The 17,302-nt window shown below is 42.4% G+C and overlaps 1 protein-coding gene across 1 annotated transcript in view; it reads right to left on the bottom strand.

The window, feature by feature from the left end:
* The window catches only part of LOC122795948 (transcription factor TFIIIB component B'' homolog), a 390,329-nt gene that overhangs the window by 293,940 nt on the left and 79,087 nt on the right, over positions 1–17,302 (bottom strand). Inside the window, exon 4 of the mRNA XM_044064431.1 lies at positions 12,329–12,534. Coding sequence (XP_043920366.1) covers positions 12,329–12,534 — 206 coding nt within the window. The remainder of the gene's footprint in view (positions 1–12,328; positions 12,535–17,302) is intronic.

Genomic DNA, 17,302 nt, shown 5'->3' with positions numbered 1-17,302 from the left:
TTGGTTCGTAAGGAAACTCTGTCCTGATGGAAGATGATAAAAGGCTGGACAGCCATGAGAGCCTGTAGTTCTGAAACTCTATGAACTGAGGTGATAGCCAGAAGGAAAGCTGTTTTCCAGGACAAATATTGCAAATCTGATGAGGCAGCTGGCTTAAAGGGAGGCAAGGTCAGTTTTTCCAGAATGAAATTAAGATCCCAAGCAGGTATTCGTTGTTTCCTTGGAGGTCTTAAATTCTTAGCCCCTCTGAGGAACTGTCTTAAGAGAGGGTGAGAGAAAAAAGGTGGATCGGTGTTGTATTCTGCAGAAATGGCTGAGGCATGGATTTTGATGGAGGAGAAAGTCAGTCCACTGCTTAGCAGTTCAGCCAAATATTGTAGTATTTGAGGTAAATTCAGTTTTCCAGGATCCTGGCCCTTTTTCTCATTCCAGACATAAAAACTTTTCCATTTTGCGGAGTAAGCTTTTCTAGTTGATGGCCTTCTGGCCTCCAAAATGACATACTACACCTCCTTGGAGAGTAGGGCCTGTTGTGATGCTAAGGAATCTTCCATGCAGCTAGACTGAGTGTTTTTAGCTGGCTGTGAAGAGTTTTGAAGCTGTGTTGAGTCAGAAGAAAAGGCATTAGAGGCAGGGTCCATGGTGGCGAATGCGTCAGGCTCCTCAGGAGTGGGTACCAGTGTTGCCTTGGCCAGTCCGGAGCAATGAGAATCATCTTTGGTCTGTCTGCTCGGGTTTTCAATAGAACTTTGGGCAGCAGAGGAAGAGGTGGGAAGGCATAAACTGTCATTGATGTCCAACTGAAAGAGAGAGCGTCCACTCTCCAGGCCTTTGGATGGAAGATCTTTGAGCAGAATTTTGTCAATTGATGATTTTTGTGGGAGGCAGAGAGATCTGTCTGGCCTTCCCCATTCTTGGATTATTTCTGTAAAAACTTTTGGATGCAATTTCCATTCGTGTGGATCTGTCATATTCCTGCTTAGGTTGTCTGCCAGTGTGTTTTCCTTGCTTGGCAAGTACTGTGCTTGTAGTTCCATTTGTAAGTCCATGGCCATGTTCCAAAGTGACATGGCCAGTCTGCATAGGGGGTATGAATGTGTTCCTCCCTGTTTGTTTATGTACCACATAACTGTGGAGTTGTCCGTTCTTATCAATAGTTGACCTGGTTGAAGAAGGTCCTTGAAGGCTATAATAGCATTTATTACTGCTAGCATTTCTTTTTGGTTGATGTGAAGGTGCTTTTCTTTTTGGGACCATTTGCCCTGAATGCACCGATCCGTCATGTGCGCCCCCCAGGTGTAGTCCGAGGCATCTGTTGTGATGACTTGATTTGCTTGAGGCTTGCTGAATGGAAGACCTGTGTTTGTTTGACATGCTTGAGCCCACCACAGAAATTCCTTTTGCAGACATGGAATTAGTGGTATTATTGTTTCCAAACTGTGGCTGTGTTGAGACCATATGTTTTTCAGGTACCATTGTAGTTTCCTCATATGCAGCTTTGCACATGGGATTAGTAAGATGCAAGATGCTATGAATCCCAGAGCCTGCAGGATTTTCCTTGCAGTCAGCCTGGTGCAATTTGCTAGTGTTCTGAAGTATTGAATTAGTTACCCCTGCTTCTCTGGCGTGAGGTAGGCCGTCTGGGTGTTTGTGTCCAAATTGGCACCCAGGAAAATTATCTTCCGAGGGGGTATTAGCCTTGATTTCTTTTTGTTGACTGTGTATCCCAGAGAGTTCAACAACATTATTACATAAGTCAGATGTTTCAGAAGAATGTGCTTGCTGTCCGCTTGGATCAGGCAGTCGTCCAAATAGGGGTATATTTGTATCCCTTGAAGTCTGCAGTAGGCAATTACTGATGCCTGGCATTTCGTGAATACTCTGGGGGCAGTAGATAAGCCAAAGGGCAATGCAGAGAATTGATAATGGGTTGAACCTGCAAGAAACCTGAGGTACCTTCTGCAATTTTGTCTGATTGGGACATGCAGGTATGCCTCCTTGAGGTCCAATGTTACCAGCCAAGACTCCTTGCCCAGCATGGGAAGAAGTTGCTGTAGAGTGAGCATCTTGAATTTTGGTACGAGTAGAAATGTGTTTAGGATGGATAGGTCCAAAATAGGTCTCTTTTCCCTTCTTTGGCACCAGAAATAGCCTGGAATAAAAACCTTGACCTTGTTCATGTGTAGGTACCTCTTGAATAGCTTTCATGTTTATGAGATCTGTAATTTGCCTTTGTGCCTCTGCCCTTTGATTGTGTGGCAGGTTTGGCATGCCTCTCATTTTTGGAAGGGTGTGAAAATGGAATTTGTAGCCTCTGTTTATAATGTCCAGGATCCATTTGTCCTTTGTGACAATATGCCAATTTTTTGAAAATAATGCCAGCTTTCCTCCTAAGGGGGCTGCCATTTGGGACTTGGCTGGCATGCAAAGGGGAAAGTCATTGGGTTTGCTTTCTGAAAGATGGCGAGTTATCCTCCCCACTTCTTTGTGTAGGAGCTTGCCACTGTCGGCCTCTAAACGATCCTTGGGATTGTCTTCTGCCCCTCGGGCGCCTGTATCTGCCTCTTTGGGGTCTGTCCGTGGCTGGAAAGGACCAGTTTTTGGAAGGCCAATTTCTACTAAAACGTGGGGGTTGTACCTGTAGAAATTCTTTCACAGTCTGCATTGATTTAGACTTTTCCTCCATTTTCCTTAACACCTCCTCAGCATTAGCACCAAATAGTACATCCTTTTGAAGAGGGGTGTCTAGTAATTTAGCTTTGACATGATCAGGCAAGGCTTGTTCCTTGAGCCAGGCATGCCTACGTATGACTGACCCTGTAACAGCAGCTCTACATGAGGCCTCTAGAGCATCAAAACTACATTGTAAGGTATGCTTACCCACTTGTTCTGCACTATGCATCAAGTCCTGCAACTCCAAGTCTGGTTGTTCAGGTTGTGACATTTTACTTTTCAATTGTGATAACAAAAACTGTTGGTATTTTAGCATATGAAACTGACAGTTTAAGACCCTCATGGATAAGGTAGCCGAGGTATATACCTTTTTTCCCCACCTTTCTAAGGATCTGGAGTCTCTCTCGGAAGGTAATGGATTTTTAGCAATGGAGGCCTTAACTCCCTTGGGGCCCTGTGAGATGGTTTCTGGGTCAGCAGCATGGCTTTTGTATAGAAATTGGTGTGAGTCAGGAACCCTGTAGTACCTGTCAGGCTTAACTGGAGCTGGAGGTAGAGAGTCCGGGTTAAGGCAAGCCTCCGAGTAAACATTATCTAGGATTGTCCAAGACAGGAGGTATAGCCAGAGGCCTGTGCTGAGGTAGCAAGAGAAATTCCCTGAGCCTTTTCTTGGAATTTATTTATTTTATTTTTTATTTTACATTTGTTAACCGGGCTAGTCTAACTGAATAGATTTCCATTTTCAGCAGAGGCCCGGGAGAAAAACTCCACATATAGACAAAACAGATACATAGTAAAATCTGGGATATACAATGTACATTATTAAAGGAATACAAATATCATCCCAGACAAAACGACAACTTATTAAACTTTTATTTAATATATTTTAAACACAAAAGAAGTATAAAAAAAGAGAAAAATCTATAAAAAAGGAGTAGGCAGATTTCTTAAATTTATAGACTGGAATCTGAATAATCTTGGCCTTCCCAATGCAAGTGTTCCCTTAAGGTATGCAAAGCTTCCCCAAATGAGAAACCCTCTCCGCTGAGACAGAAGGGATGCACTCCTCCGCATCAGAGTCTTCAAAAGGGGAGTAAGAATGTTCCTGATCATCAGAATGCTCTAAAATAATGGAGCTCTGATCAGAGGATGGGAATCTTCCTCCACTCTGGGCCTTTGTCCGTGGGGGCTGAGAACCTCTGATAAGAGTAATTAAATCCTCAGCCATTTTAAGCATCTGTTTCTTAGGCATGGGGCCTGGAGATGGGCCCTGTGTAGCTGGTCTCAGAGTGCATGGTTGCTTTAGACTTTGTGAAAGCCTTGATGGAGAAAGAAGAGGAAGGTCTGAAGACACCTTGAGTGGAGGTGGACCTGTCCACATTCTGAGATTCAACGCCAAGAGTGACTTCGGTATCTGTAGTCGGGGTGTGGGCTGAGGAGCCTGCGACCTCGGGCACAGGAGACACCGTCAAAGAAGTGTCGTCGGTAGTCAGGAGCTGCGAGGCGCGCTGAGAACCGGACCATGTGTAGTCTGCTTTGGCGTGGTGTCAGTAGAGGCCTTGGACCTCGTGTCGGTCCTTGTCTTTGCGTTTTTTAGACAAAACCGGAGTCGGAGTATCCGACGACATAGTATAGTTAAAATGCTTTCCCAAAATAATGCTGGGCAAACTCCGCCTGACGCTTAATAGTGCATTTGTTGAATGTAGCACAAAAGCGACAGACCGAGACGTCGTGGTCTTGGCCTAAACAAGGTATACAGAGGGAATGGAAATCCTTATGCGGTATTTGCTTCCCACAAGAAATACAATTATTAACTTTGTCTGACATCGGTCTGAGGCAAGAAATGTTTCCCCAACGTGGTACTTAGCTTTAAAGAAGATTTCGGTTTCCAAATTTTCGTAATCTCAGGAGCTGGCCAACCGGCACTTGCGAAATGCTTCTGCTTCGGGCACCGCGTGGCAAGAAACACTGAAGAAAATCGCGTCGGCTGGTTCCTTTATACCCTTGTCGCACTGACGTCAGGGAAGAAGTGACGACAACCGACACCGGACCTAGACTTTGGAAATCGGCCGACCGAGGACCCGCCTGACAGCAGGACAACCCATCTGTTATGACTGCAGCTGTATGCACGATGAACATCCAATTGTTACTAACCATAATACAGTACACGAATACATTTTATGAACACCAAAAAAAAATTTATATGAACTAATTAGACAAAATGTTAATTTGAAAATAGACAAGTCACTGCCACTCATGAATACTAAAATAAACAGTATAGATAACCCCCAAATGTCAATAATAAACTTTACTGCCACAATATGTTATTCAAAAATAAAGTCAACACTGCATAGTATTAAACAGAATGCAAAATACAGCACCACAAAGGTGCTCGCTGTAACCTTCCACTAGATTGTGACCGTTCATGAATCCTGTAAAGGATGATATAGATGAACCCAAAAGTCCGTAACAAAAAAAAATGCTTGCAAACCCCAATGTCACTTGGTCTGTAAAAAGATGTAGCAATAATGTCCTGGACATGAAATATTAAACAGACTACCAACACAAAAAATTAAATTGTATGGCTAGCCGTATGCAGTTCCACAAGAAGCAACTAATCCAGAGGTACGTCGCAAGCAGAATATGAAACCAGCCAATGCACCTGAGTTCAAGTCCGCAATACAAACTGATGCAAATTGGCTCCACTTCAATGTAGTTTGGTAATCACTAATGCAATCAGAGCTACAAATAATCCAAAAAAGGGTCGTGAAACAAAAGGAAATGCAGCTGATATAAATAAACACCACATCCCCACTTGTTCACTGTTTGATACTTGACAAGAAATACTGACAGGCTTTAGTTAACCATCATGTATATTCAGCACTGGAAAATACCCACGGGTCGAAAGCAGTTGATTAGCAACCGTTAGTACACCAAATTATGCAGCAGCTGTTGACAAAACCCCTGCAGCAATCCCAGACGAACACCATCATGATCTAGAAAAGTTATAAAGTAATGTACAAAAAGACTGCACCCTTATCTCATGCTTTATTTTCTTGAGGGATGTCTTTAAAAGACTTGCTAGACAATCTTAAGGAAATTGTAAAGCCAGGGTTAATGCCAGGCTAAAAGAAAAAAAATATATGTGCTTGTGACATGAGCTAGGAATGTATGAATTTTTGTTCCCTTGAATACTGAAAAATATGGACTGTTTACTGAAGCAAATGTGATCACCAAACTTCTTGTATCTTCTTGTGAATGTAACAAGAAAGATGAAAGACCAGAAAAAAGGAAGGCAATACATAAATAAAGCTAATCCACCAATGTAAGCAACCAGTTAGGAGGTATGAAGAGGTTTGTAGGTACAAAACTGTACTATGTTCATCGAGTCCCAAAGCTATGAATAGGGTGGTAGGTACTATGAGGAACTGGGTTGAGCCAGAATGCCCTGCAAAACAGCAGTGGCAAAGCCTGCTCTTGTTCTGGAATATAAGGGCAAATGGTAGTGTTTTGTGAAGGTATGTACAGAACTCCAAGTGGCTGCCTCCAAGATATCCTTAGTAGGTACACCTCTGAGGAAGGCTGTAGAGGTGGCTGTGGCCTGGTGGAGTGAGATCTGATACCAGAGTAACAAACAATCCATTTGAAATGGTCTGTTATAGACACAAAAAGTTGGTCAGATTTCCTGAAGGACTTTGTTCTGTCCAAATAGTAACGTAGCTGCCTATGGATGTCTAAGGAGTGAAGCAGCCTTTCCCCTTTGTTTTGAAGGTTAGGATAAAAGGTAGGAAGGTGTGGTTTAAGGCTACCCTAGAGACCACTTTCAAAAGATGGAAAACCCTGTCCTGATGGAAGATGAGGAAGGGCTGCACCGCCATGAGGGCCTGTAGTTCAGAAACCGCTGTTTTCCAGGACAAATATTGTAGATCTGTTGAAGCAGCTTTCTAGTATGTAATTAAGGCTGGTATTGGTTGTTTCCTTGAGGTCTTATATTCTTAGCCCCTCTGAGGAACTGCCGTAAGAGTGGGTGAGAGAATAAGATCCGTGTTGAATTCTGCAGAAATGGCTGAGGCGTATTTTGATTGAAGAAAATGAAAGTCCACTGCTCAGCAGTTCAGCTAGGTACTGTAAAACCTGAGGCAAGTTCAATTTTCTAGGGTCCTGTCCTCTTTCTCATTCCAACAGCAAAACCGCTTCCATTAGATGGTCTTGACATCCTGCACCTCCTTGAGAGTAGAGTTTGATGTGGTGAGGTTGAGTGTTTAGGGACCATGGAGGAGTATGTGTTATACCAGTGTTGCCTTGGCCAGTCTGGAGCAATCAGTATCATCCCTCGGTTTGTCTGTTCTTGCTTTCAGAAGCACCTTGGGCAGAAGAGTAAACTGTCCATGTTGTCCAACTGAATGAAAGGGCCCACTTATGGAAGGTCCTTGAACAAAACCTTTTCAATTGATGGTTTCTGTGGGAAGCAAAGATCTATATCTGGCCTCCCCACGCTTGGACTATCTCCGTAAACACCTATGGATGTAGCTTCGATCTGTCATATTTCTGCTCAGAGTGTCTGCCAGTGTGTTCCATCCCTGGCAAGTACTGTGCTTGAAGTTCGATTTCCAGAGCCAAGGTCCAAAGAGTCATGGCTAGTCTGCACAAGAGTTCCTCCTTGTTTGTTTGTGTTGTCTGTTCTTATGAGCAATTGTCCTGAAAGCTGTAATTGCATTTATTACTGCCAGCATTTCTTTTTTGATGTGGTGCTTTTCCTTGGGGACCACCTGCCCTGAATGCACCTGTCCTTCGCCTGTGGTTATGACTTGTTTTGCTTGAGGCTTGCAGAATGGAAGGCCTGTGTTTAATTCCTTTTGTAGACAGGAAATTATTGGAATAATTGTTTCCAAGCTGTGACTGTGTTGAGACCATAGATTTTTAGGTACCATTGGGATTAGAAGTCCCAGAGCCTGCAGGATTTTCTTGCAGTAAGCCTGGTACTTTTGCTAGTATTTTGAAGTAATGAGATAATTATGCCATCTGGTTTGTGTCCAAGCTGGCACCCAGGAAGGTTATATTTCTCCTTGTTGATGGTGTATCCCAGAGAAAGGATGTTCCAGTAGTATATGTTTGCTGTCCGCTTGGATCAGGCAGTCATCCAGATAAGGGTAAATTTGTAAATCACTGATGCCAGGCACTTGGTGAATACTTAGATAAGCCAAAGGGCAATGCAGAGAATTGATAGTGGATTGAACCTGCAAGAAATCTGAGGTATCTTCTGCAGCTTTGTCTGATTGGGACATGCAGGTATGCCTCCTTGAGGTCCAATGTAATGTGAGCATCTTGAATTGAAATGTGTTTAGGATGGATAAGTCCAGAATGGGTCTCCAGTCGGTTCCTTTCTTGGTACCAGGAAAAGTCTTGAATAAAAACCTGACCTTGTTGGTGCGAGGTACCTTTGTATAGCCCTCATGTTTAGGAGCTTTGAAATATGCAGTTGTGCCTCTACCCTTTGATTTTGTGGTAGGTTTGGCATATTTTGGAAGAGTGTGAAATTTGTAGCCTCTGTTTATAATGTCCAGTATCCATTTGTCTGTTGTGACATGTTTGCAAATAATTCCCAAAGGTGCTGCAAATGAGTCATTGAGTTTGCTTCCTGTATTGTTGTGCACTGTCTTCACCACCTCTTGGTGCTGGAGATTGCCATTGTCTGCTATGACCCTTGTGATTCTGCCCCTTCCGCCTGTATCTGCCCTTTGGGGCTTGTCAGTGGCAAGGACCAGTTTTTGAGTAAGAAAGCTTTGACAGTTTGCATAGATTTGGCTTTCTCCATTTTGTAAAGGTGCATCACAGTTTTGCTTTCACATGATCAGGCAGATTTTGTTCGCCAGGCATGACTGATCCTAGGCATCATAACCACATTGTAAAGTGTGTTTTTGTTCTGCACTATGCATCATATCCAACAGGAACTGTTGATATTTAATCATATGAAACTGGCAGTTTAAGGCCCTCATGGCTAGGGTGGCCGAGGTATAAACCTTCTTACCCCACCTTCTAGAGATCTCTATTCCCTTTCTGCAGAAAGTGGATTCTTGGCAGTGGAGGCCTTTATTCCTAGGGCCTTGTGAAATGGTTTCAGGGTCAGCATTATGGCTTTGTAGAGAAATTGGTGAGAACTGGGTACTCTGTAATATCTATCAGGAGAGTCAGGGTTAAAGACATCATCCAGTACCTCCAAACAGGGAATAGCCAGAGGAGGTAACCAACGAAATTCCCTAAGTCTTTTCTTGGAGTCTGAAAAGTCTTGGCCTTCCCAATGGAAGTGTTCCAGGTTTCCCAAAGAAAAATCCTCAGGGGGAAACAGAAGGGATAGACTGCTCTGCATCCGAATCCTCAAAAGGGGAATAAGAGTGTTCCTCAGCATCAGAATGCTCTGATATGGATCCCTGATCAGAAGAGGGGATTCTTCCTCCACGGGTCTCTTTGTCAGGAGGGGCTGAGAACCCCTCAGCCATTTTAAGCATCTGTTTCTTAGGCATGGGTCAGGAGATCTTGTGCAGCAGGCCTAGTGTGATGCCTGGCTGCTTTGGATTTAGTAAAGGCCTAAATACACCATGGGTGGATGTAGATCTGTCCACATTAGTAGGCAGGGACTGCAAAGGTGTCTCACTGAGAACAAAAGTGTTGGCCCAAACAAGGTATTTGCTTCCTACAAGAAATACAATTATTAACTTTTTCTGACATCGGAATGAAGACGATGAACATCTGTGTTTCTTTTGAGAGTAATTTATGGACTTAATGACTTGCATGTCACAAAGACCCCCACAGGGTGATTCAAGGAAAGCAGATATGAGAGTGTACTGGCAATGTCAATGGTTGCTATAACAAATAAAAGAAGTGGTTTAGCTACTTGTTTTTTCCAGCAACAGAAAGACATTGGCATGGAAACTGGGGGCTGAGAGAAAAACTTTGTATACAACGATGTACACTATAAAGAGATGATGATAGATGCTACTTTGATTTGTCTGTATTATCATCCATCTGGCAAAAGTATGTTACACATGTATAACAGTTTGGGATTATAATTCTGCAGCAAGCAGTAGCCAGGAACACGAGTATCTAGAACTTATGTTTTTTTGTGTGCACCTTGTTTGTTTTTATTGTCTTTGTTTCATTTCTCTGGGAGTGTCAGCCTATGTACAGTTACACTGTATTTGCACCACTTCTTTATTATTTAAGTGTAGTTCAATTATTAACATTTAAGTTTTTGTACTAAGCATTTAATTATGACAATATTTATACAATATTTATCTGACAGGATGATGATTTACACTACTGGTTAAACTGTATGGTGTGTGTCTCCCATTAGACTGCTACCAATGAAGGAAATATTAACTGTTTTTCAAATCTGGCTTAAGTTAAGAGCAGCAGGTAACAAAGTCCATGGCTTTTCCAAGTAATGGCAGTAGTACCATGCCAGGTAGAAGCCTGTGAAAAACTGGATAATTTTTCCAGCCTTTCTAACAAGGTGTGCATTTGTGGGTGAGAGAGAAAGGCAGTTACCATGGACTAAGGTATACTAGAAGACAGTGATTCACAGAGAAAGAGCTGTTAGACGGGGCCTGGGAGTGAAAGGCAAAAGACTGAACTCTATGTGGCTTGTCCACAAGTCCAGTATGGGTGCAGATGTTGGAAGACCGTATCCCAGACAGCAGTGAATATTCATTCTATGCTTCTGAAGTCAGAATGTAGGTTGTGAATTAATTACTGAGGTAGATGTGTGCGCACGTTCTTGCTATCATTTCTTCCTTGACTTGTAGTGATGGAATTCAAACACCAGTGATGGAATTCAAACACCACTGCTGCCAGCCATACTATTATAGTTGGTGATAGCCTTCGATCTGGAGGTTACATTACAGGCAGTGGTGCCCACTGCACAGTCACATTTCATGGCAATGGTCTTAGCCTAGCATCACAAATACAATACTCTAAAAATGTGATTCTGCTTGCAGAGGCTGCCCTCTAGATGAACACAGCTCATACTTAGTTGGGGTGCCTTTTATGTACAGTCTGCACACCCATTCTGTACCCATGAGCTGTTGTTCCCAAAGTCCTAAGATTTCTTCTCACATTCCAAATACGTGCTGTAGATGATCGGGCATATCCCCATCCTATACAAATGATGTAGTAGATGCTATGTGACTGTTTGTGCATATCCTATGATAGGCTGGTGACCCACCCAGGATAAGTTCCACAGCTTTCCACTCATTGTGTACCAGGACTGGATCTGGCTGCCCAGTGACTACAAATTGAAACAAGTCAATAAACAGAATAAATAAACAAATTGTGTCAATGTCTAGCCTGTTTGCAGAAATGCTTTATTCTCTCAACCACCACTGATAACCACCATATGGTGAAGAGTCAAGTGGGTTGGTAAGCTAGCCAGGGGATACAAAAGACAGGACTCAGCAACTAAGGATGACTCTTTCTGGAAGAAAGAATGGATATGTAGCTACTCTGCTACCAGTACTTAACATAAGCTGTGCACAAAACAGAAGTGCTGAACTAAAAAAAATGAGGGATAAGACTAACAAAGGACAACCTGATGTATGCACTCTGTAAGAGAAAAAAAATGGGGTGGGGGATTTCATTCCATGCTCAGACTACATTCGTTTGGCCTTCCTGAAGTGTACTAGTTTCTACCTCTACTTCAATAGTCTAGCCAGGATGCATACAAATGGCGACAAACTCCCTTCCCCTGAAGGAAAAATCCCTTCACTTAGGGGGCTCGCTAAAGGGATGTCCTGCAGATACCAGTTCTGAAGGTGGTGCACTATGTGGACATTAACGGAGTACAGAGAATGGCTGTGGCTAAGGCTACAAGACAGGCAGTGTATATATTCAATGGAATGATATCTGCTAGGGAACATAAACACATTTTAAAAATGTCAAAAATAAACTAATGTACATTAAACAATTTTAAGGCACAAGTCACGATTGATATTAAATCCATGGTCTACATTATCAATTTAAATTTTAACAACTAAAGGCTTCCAGCTGCAAATCTCCAAGGATATAATGTTATAGATCTACAATGGCAAATAGAGGCTCTCTACTAAATTGTCCATTAATAAAGGTGACATCAGCTGTTCCACAAGGAGGAAGATAGAGGGCTTGTACGAGGCACCTATACATGTGAAATTTTAATAGCACAACATAACACTAAACATTAAAGGACCACAGCCTCATCAGGTAACTTAATGCCCCAGTTTTGTGCTATGATGGGTCTCCTTACAAACATTTCACCTTGCAAGGTGAATGGCTGCAAAAATAAGATCAATCATTTTCAATCATCAGAAGTGATGACCAACCTAAACCACAAAGCTGTAAAACCAAAGTAAATAGATAGAAAGCATCTGGCCTCTAATCAAAGAAGCTTCCATCTCGTAATACTGACCAGATCACATGCCATTGCATGAAGACAATGTGCAATGAGTTCTCTGGTACACAAGTCAGCATCAAATTAACACAAACAGCTCTAGCACAGCAAGACAGGATAATGAATAAAACTAAATGCAGACTTTTTTAAAATTCCATTAAAAAAAATCAAGTTTCTGTACAAAACCAAGCTTTTACTCAAAAATGTTTTAATGCACACCCTTATCAAGCTTACCTTACAGAACAGTCAGAATTATCCTGATCACTAGCTAGCTGCGTACTACCCTGTTGCTCATCCTGGTTTTCACATTCAGAGGAACTTTCAGAGGAGTGCAGAATACTTGACTGCTGACTTTCTGTAGGAAAAGCAAGTTCCTCACTTTGTGAACAAGTCCGCGGTTCAATCACTTCAGGAGATGTCAGTATTTTCTGATCTTGCTGCTGATCAAAACAAAACAAGAGCAAGAGATAAATGCTGGGAAGCAATGGGAAAAGACCCATCCAACAAATGAATGCATCAAATATTCCTAAAAAAGTACCAGGATAGCTACAAGTAGTCAAACATTGCATTCCTTTACACATAAACAAAATGCTTATTTGTCTAAACCAAACCTCTTCTAGAAAGCAATCAGTTGACAGTTAATTTAACTAGTATGGTTTCCAACAATAAACCACACCTGTTGAAGCCAATAAGCGGCAATGAGGATTACCCTGACCTTCATCAATAATGCTTTCTGTAAGAACTTTAAAATCAGAGATATGGGGGGGGGCGTAAATAAGACCCAGGGAGCAAGGATGCATTAGTGCATCCCAAGGCGGCTCCCCCTCGCAAGGGATCAGAGTGAAAAAGTTGCTGCGCTTGGTGTTTTGGAGGGTGACAAAGAGATCACATCAAGATTGACCCCAACAACTGAAAATCCACTCCGTGCAGGATGGATCTGATCAACTTGTCCTCCAATATGTTGGAATTCCCAGGGATATGCATTGCAATTAGAAAACATCTCCCACTGCCCCACACTCATGGCCTCTCTACATATGGGATAAGATCTGGTTCTTCCCTGTTTGCTGACACAACAGGTGACTGCCATGTTGTCTGCCTGTATGGAGAGAACACCTAAGGGGAGAGAGTCGGAAAAGCCTGCAATGCTAAGAGACCAGCTCTCAACTCTAAGATACTAATGTGAAGACTGGCCTCTATTAGAAACCATACGACTTTGTTGGTCTTTACAGATAATACTGCTCCCACCCCTGTCTGTGGTCACTGTGGTTTGGGGAAAGAGCAGAATGAAAAGATCAACCCTGTGTAACAAGAGGAGACTCCAGTCACCACTGGATGTGTCCTGCTGATGTTTGTCAGACTCACTGGAAATGATAAAGGTTGTTTTCTGACTGCTGAGCTGACAGGGTCGACTGAAGGACATGCATGTAAAATCGGGTCAGAGACACTAACATGAATGAAGCAGCCATAGAACCTAAAAGACAAAGGACTAGTCTTGCTGGTGAAGAGATTCTTAAAGGAGAAAACTTTACTATCTGAGTGTCCAAAGTTGTTCAGATTAATTACATGGATTGAACTGTTTCTAATCTGGACTTTTTGAGTTGAAGCAAGGAATCACAGGTAGGGGCAGTGATGAGCCAGTCGTCCATGTATGGGAATACTCAGAAACCTCGCAGTTGTAGAAGAGCTGCCATCAGTGTCATATATTCGGTAAACACCCAGTGGGCTGTGGTGAGTCCAAATGGGAGTGCTATGGACTGGAAATGAAGGACTCCCAGCAGGAAGTGAAGATACTTTCTGGATCGCCAATCTTTTTATGGTAGCACACATCCTGAAGATCTATCTAGCACATCCAATTGTCCTTCCTTAGTAATGGAAGAATGGACTGAACAGTGACCATATGGAATTTTGTTTATTCACAAACTTGTTTAGTCAGCTTCGCTCCAAATTAACTTCTCTATTTCTGAACAGACTGCTTTCCTTTGTAAAGGTGGACATGATGGAGAATTCTTTTCTGAAGTGATAGAGGAGTACAGAAATTTATGTTACAGCCAATGCATACTATCCAGTGAAGACAGTCCAGGTTGTTGGATGCATAGATAAGTACCCCCCCCCCCCCAACTAAGACAATGAAGCAAACATTCAAGAGAGGTGGAAGGGCTTCTCTGATAAAAGTCCCCTGTGGCCCTGATTTTAGGGACCACCTCTGCCTGTTGAGGGATGTCCATTATGAGAGTATCCACCTCTGGCTTAAGGGCGGTCTGCCTCCAAAAGTGTCTGATGCAAACCCCTGCGGACTTAAACCACATCCTCTTACATCCCTTCTGATTTCTGGAGAAGGCTCATGGAGGTCTTGAGAATTTGATCCCTACAGCACAGATGATTTACCACCCTTCTCACTTCTGGAGATGGTCTGACTGAGACCAAACCAGGCTGATCCATCAATAGGGGCTCCTTTGAAGGATGTCTTGAAATGCTCTGTGAAGCCAACATCCAAGTATGCTTCACGATGGAAATGCCTGTTATCAACTGTTTTACATGTACCCTCTTGTAGCATTACAGACCAGGAGCATAGAAGCATTGAAAAAAGGATTGTAGGGTAGTCAATAGTTTAAACAGCCTTTCTTTGAGACACAGACTGGGTCATCTGGAGGAGATGTGGAGATATCAATGGTGAAATATCTCTGGAAGTGGGTGACGTGTGCCAGGTAAATCAACACTCTCGCTGAAAATGTAATACATGCTTCTTGAGTATGTCCAACATATGTGACTCTCTGTTGGGTGGACAGAGGGAAGCTCTCTTCCACTAGCTCCTTCTTCATGGTTGCCAGAAATACCATGGAATCTACAGGAGGACTCTTGCTCCAATGGCATCTATCTCTGGGAGTGACCAAAAATTTATTAAGTTTCCACAACAACATCCAAAGGATCACTCAATGGCTAATGGAAAACAGCAGGTTTATTGGTAAGCGCTTTTGTGATGTAGATCACTTCATCAGACCTATAACTGACAACAGGTTGTACTTATATACTCGATAAATTTAAAAACAACCAATCATATTCAACGTCAACAGTTACACACCCCTTTATTAAAAGGATACATTAAACAAGTTGAAACAATCAAAATATATGTAAAAAAACATAAAAAGCAAACTTTCTTGAAAAAATTATTATAACATTTGCATTACCAAAACTTAATATTAAAACATTTTAAAAATATTGTTTACACAAACTTTAGCAAACTATATATACAAAGAGCATCAGTTAGATACATTAAATGCTTCAAGCTGGTCACTTCTTGGCTAGTGGACTTGATTTTAACAGGGGGTTAAGGGGTACCCTATCATTCAGGCCCCTCCCTTTATTTGCCCTTAACCTTACTATCCATCTACTCTCTGATGTTTCTAGTTGCCTTCCCCTTATGTTAATTTGACCATATATCTCATTTCCTCTCTGTTTTTACTGGCTTGTGTGAGTAAGCACAAAATTATCATTTTGTGAAATCACCCCCCTTCAACTATTTAAATTTATTGGCCATCCTACTGTATTCCATAGTACCAGAAGACAAAAGTGAACACCCCCTTTCAATCTATCTTGCTGTTTTAAAAATAGTGACCCTCCACTAAATCTTAACTTTTTAGACAGGTAAAACTTAAGTTACCTACTTTCACATCTACCTCCTCTAGTGCACACTGCAGTGTTTAGGATAAACCATTTTTTTCAACTGACCTTTAAGCATCCCTGTGACTTGCACTTGCTTTAAAACCTGCTTGAAAGCACTAGGAAGTCTTAAACTGATACAAGCACTCAACTCTCAATGTTAATAAGGAGAAATTAAACATAGGCACTAAACAGCCTATAAATGCAAAGTACCTTGCTTAGGTAAGAGAAAACAGCTCTTGTACTTTACAAAAAAAAGCACCAAACTAGGCATGTCCAAGGGTCAGCTTTGGTGATTTCTCCTGACCACCTGGTGAATCTGAGCATACTGGGGTAATGCAGCAACTGTCTCATGTACAGACAACCCTCTCCTCCTAACATCCAACCCTACAACCTGCGAGAGATGCACTTACACAGCCACACTGGAAGCAAAGCTCTCTCCAGCCAAGATTGTGCTAGATGGTCAAGAGGAGAAGGTTAACACTCGCACTACACCTCAAGCAACACACAGCCCCTTCTAAACACACACCATCAAGACCCACACATATGAACACTAAACACACATATGAGGAGGCCCTTAACATTAACCTGCCCAAGCAACTAGGAACTCCTAAGATGAAATGCAAAAAAAATCAAATCAGAACCAAAGTGTCATATAGCTCACAACAGCAGTGTGCCACCCAACAGCAGCCCTTAAAGCAAGACAATGTACCCAACACTTTAGTCACAGGTGACTATAGTCAGGCACACTGATGTCCCACTCACCAGGCTGAACAGGGAGAAAATTACAGTTGGCTGCCTGTAGGGTGCCAAGATCCGCCACATAATGCATGCACTCGAGTCACTCCACAATAAGCACAAATATGACTCTCTCATTATCCATGTTGAATTGAATGACTTGGGATGTACCTCCCTGGACTACATGACAAGAGACATGGAAGAGCTCTTGGATAATGTGGCCCAGGCAAGTAAGACCCTAAGTCCTGAGCAGAATATTGCCTTCGCCCAGAATACCACCACAGTATAAGAACAAAATGATTGACTTCAACAATTGGCTAAGCTTCTGGTGTCATTCAAAGGGGATCCAGTATCTGGCTGCCTGAAGCGACATGATCGACAGACCATAATGCTTTGCCAGAAATGGTCTGCACCGATAGCCCCTGTGATTCAGGTCACTGGCTAAGGCTCTGACCACTCCTAAAGTGCTTTTTTTTTCAGGCAAAGTTCAAAGGGCAAAACCACCACCATAACAGGTACAATCATGCAAAAGCTGAAGTAATGCTAGAAGTCTAAACCTCAAAATGCACTCTCTCGAGGCAGTCCTAAAAATGAAGAACATTGACATCTGTGCAGTAACTGAGAGCTGGTTCAAGGCTGCATAGGGCACCCCTGAAATACCAGGCTACAACTCTTACCACCCTTTTTGGCCACCAAACCAGGACCGAAACACTAAAAGGTGGAAGAGTGTCCATATTTACCAAGGATATTCAAAACACCAGGCTTAAAAACGTCTTAAACCAAGCCCAAATTTTGTAGATCCCCACCATGCCA

Source organism: Protopterus annectens, chromosome 2.part2 (genome assembly GCF_019279795.1).
Source record: "Protopterus annectens isolate FY-2018-M chromosome 2.part2, PAN1.0, whole genome shotgun sequence".
NCBI classification, from domain to species: domain Eukaryota; kingdom Metazoa; phylum Chordata; order Ceratodontiformes; family Protopteridae; genus Protopterus; species Protopterus annectens.
This window is presented reverse-complemented; position numbering and strand designations above follow the sequence as displayed.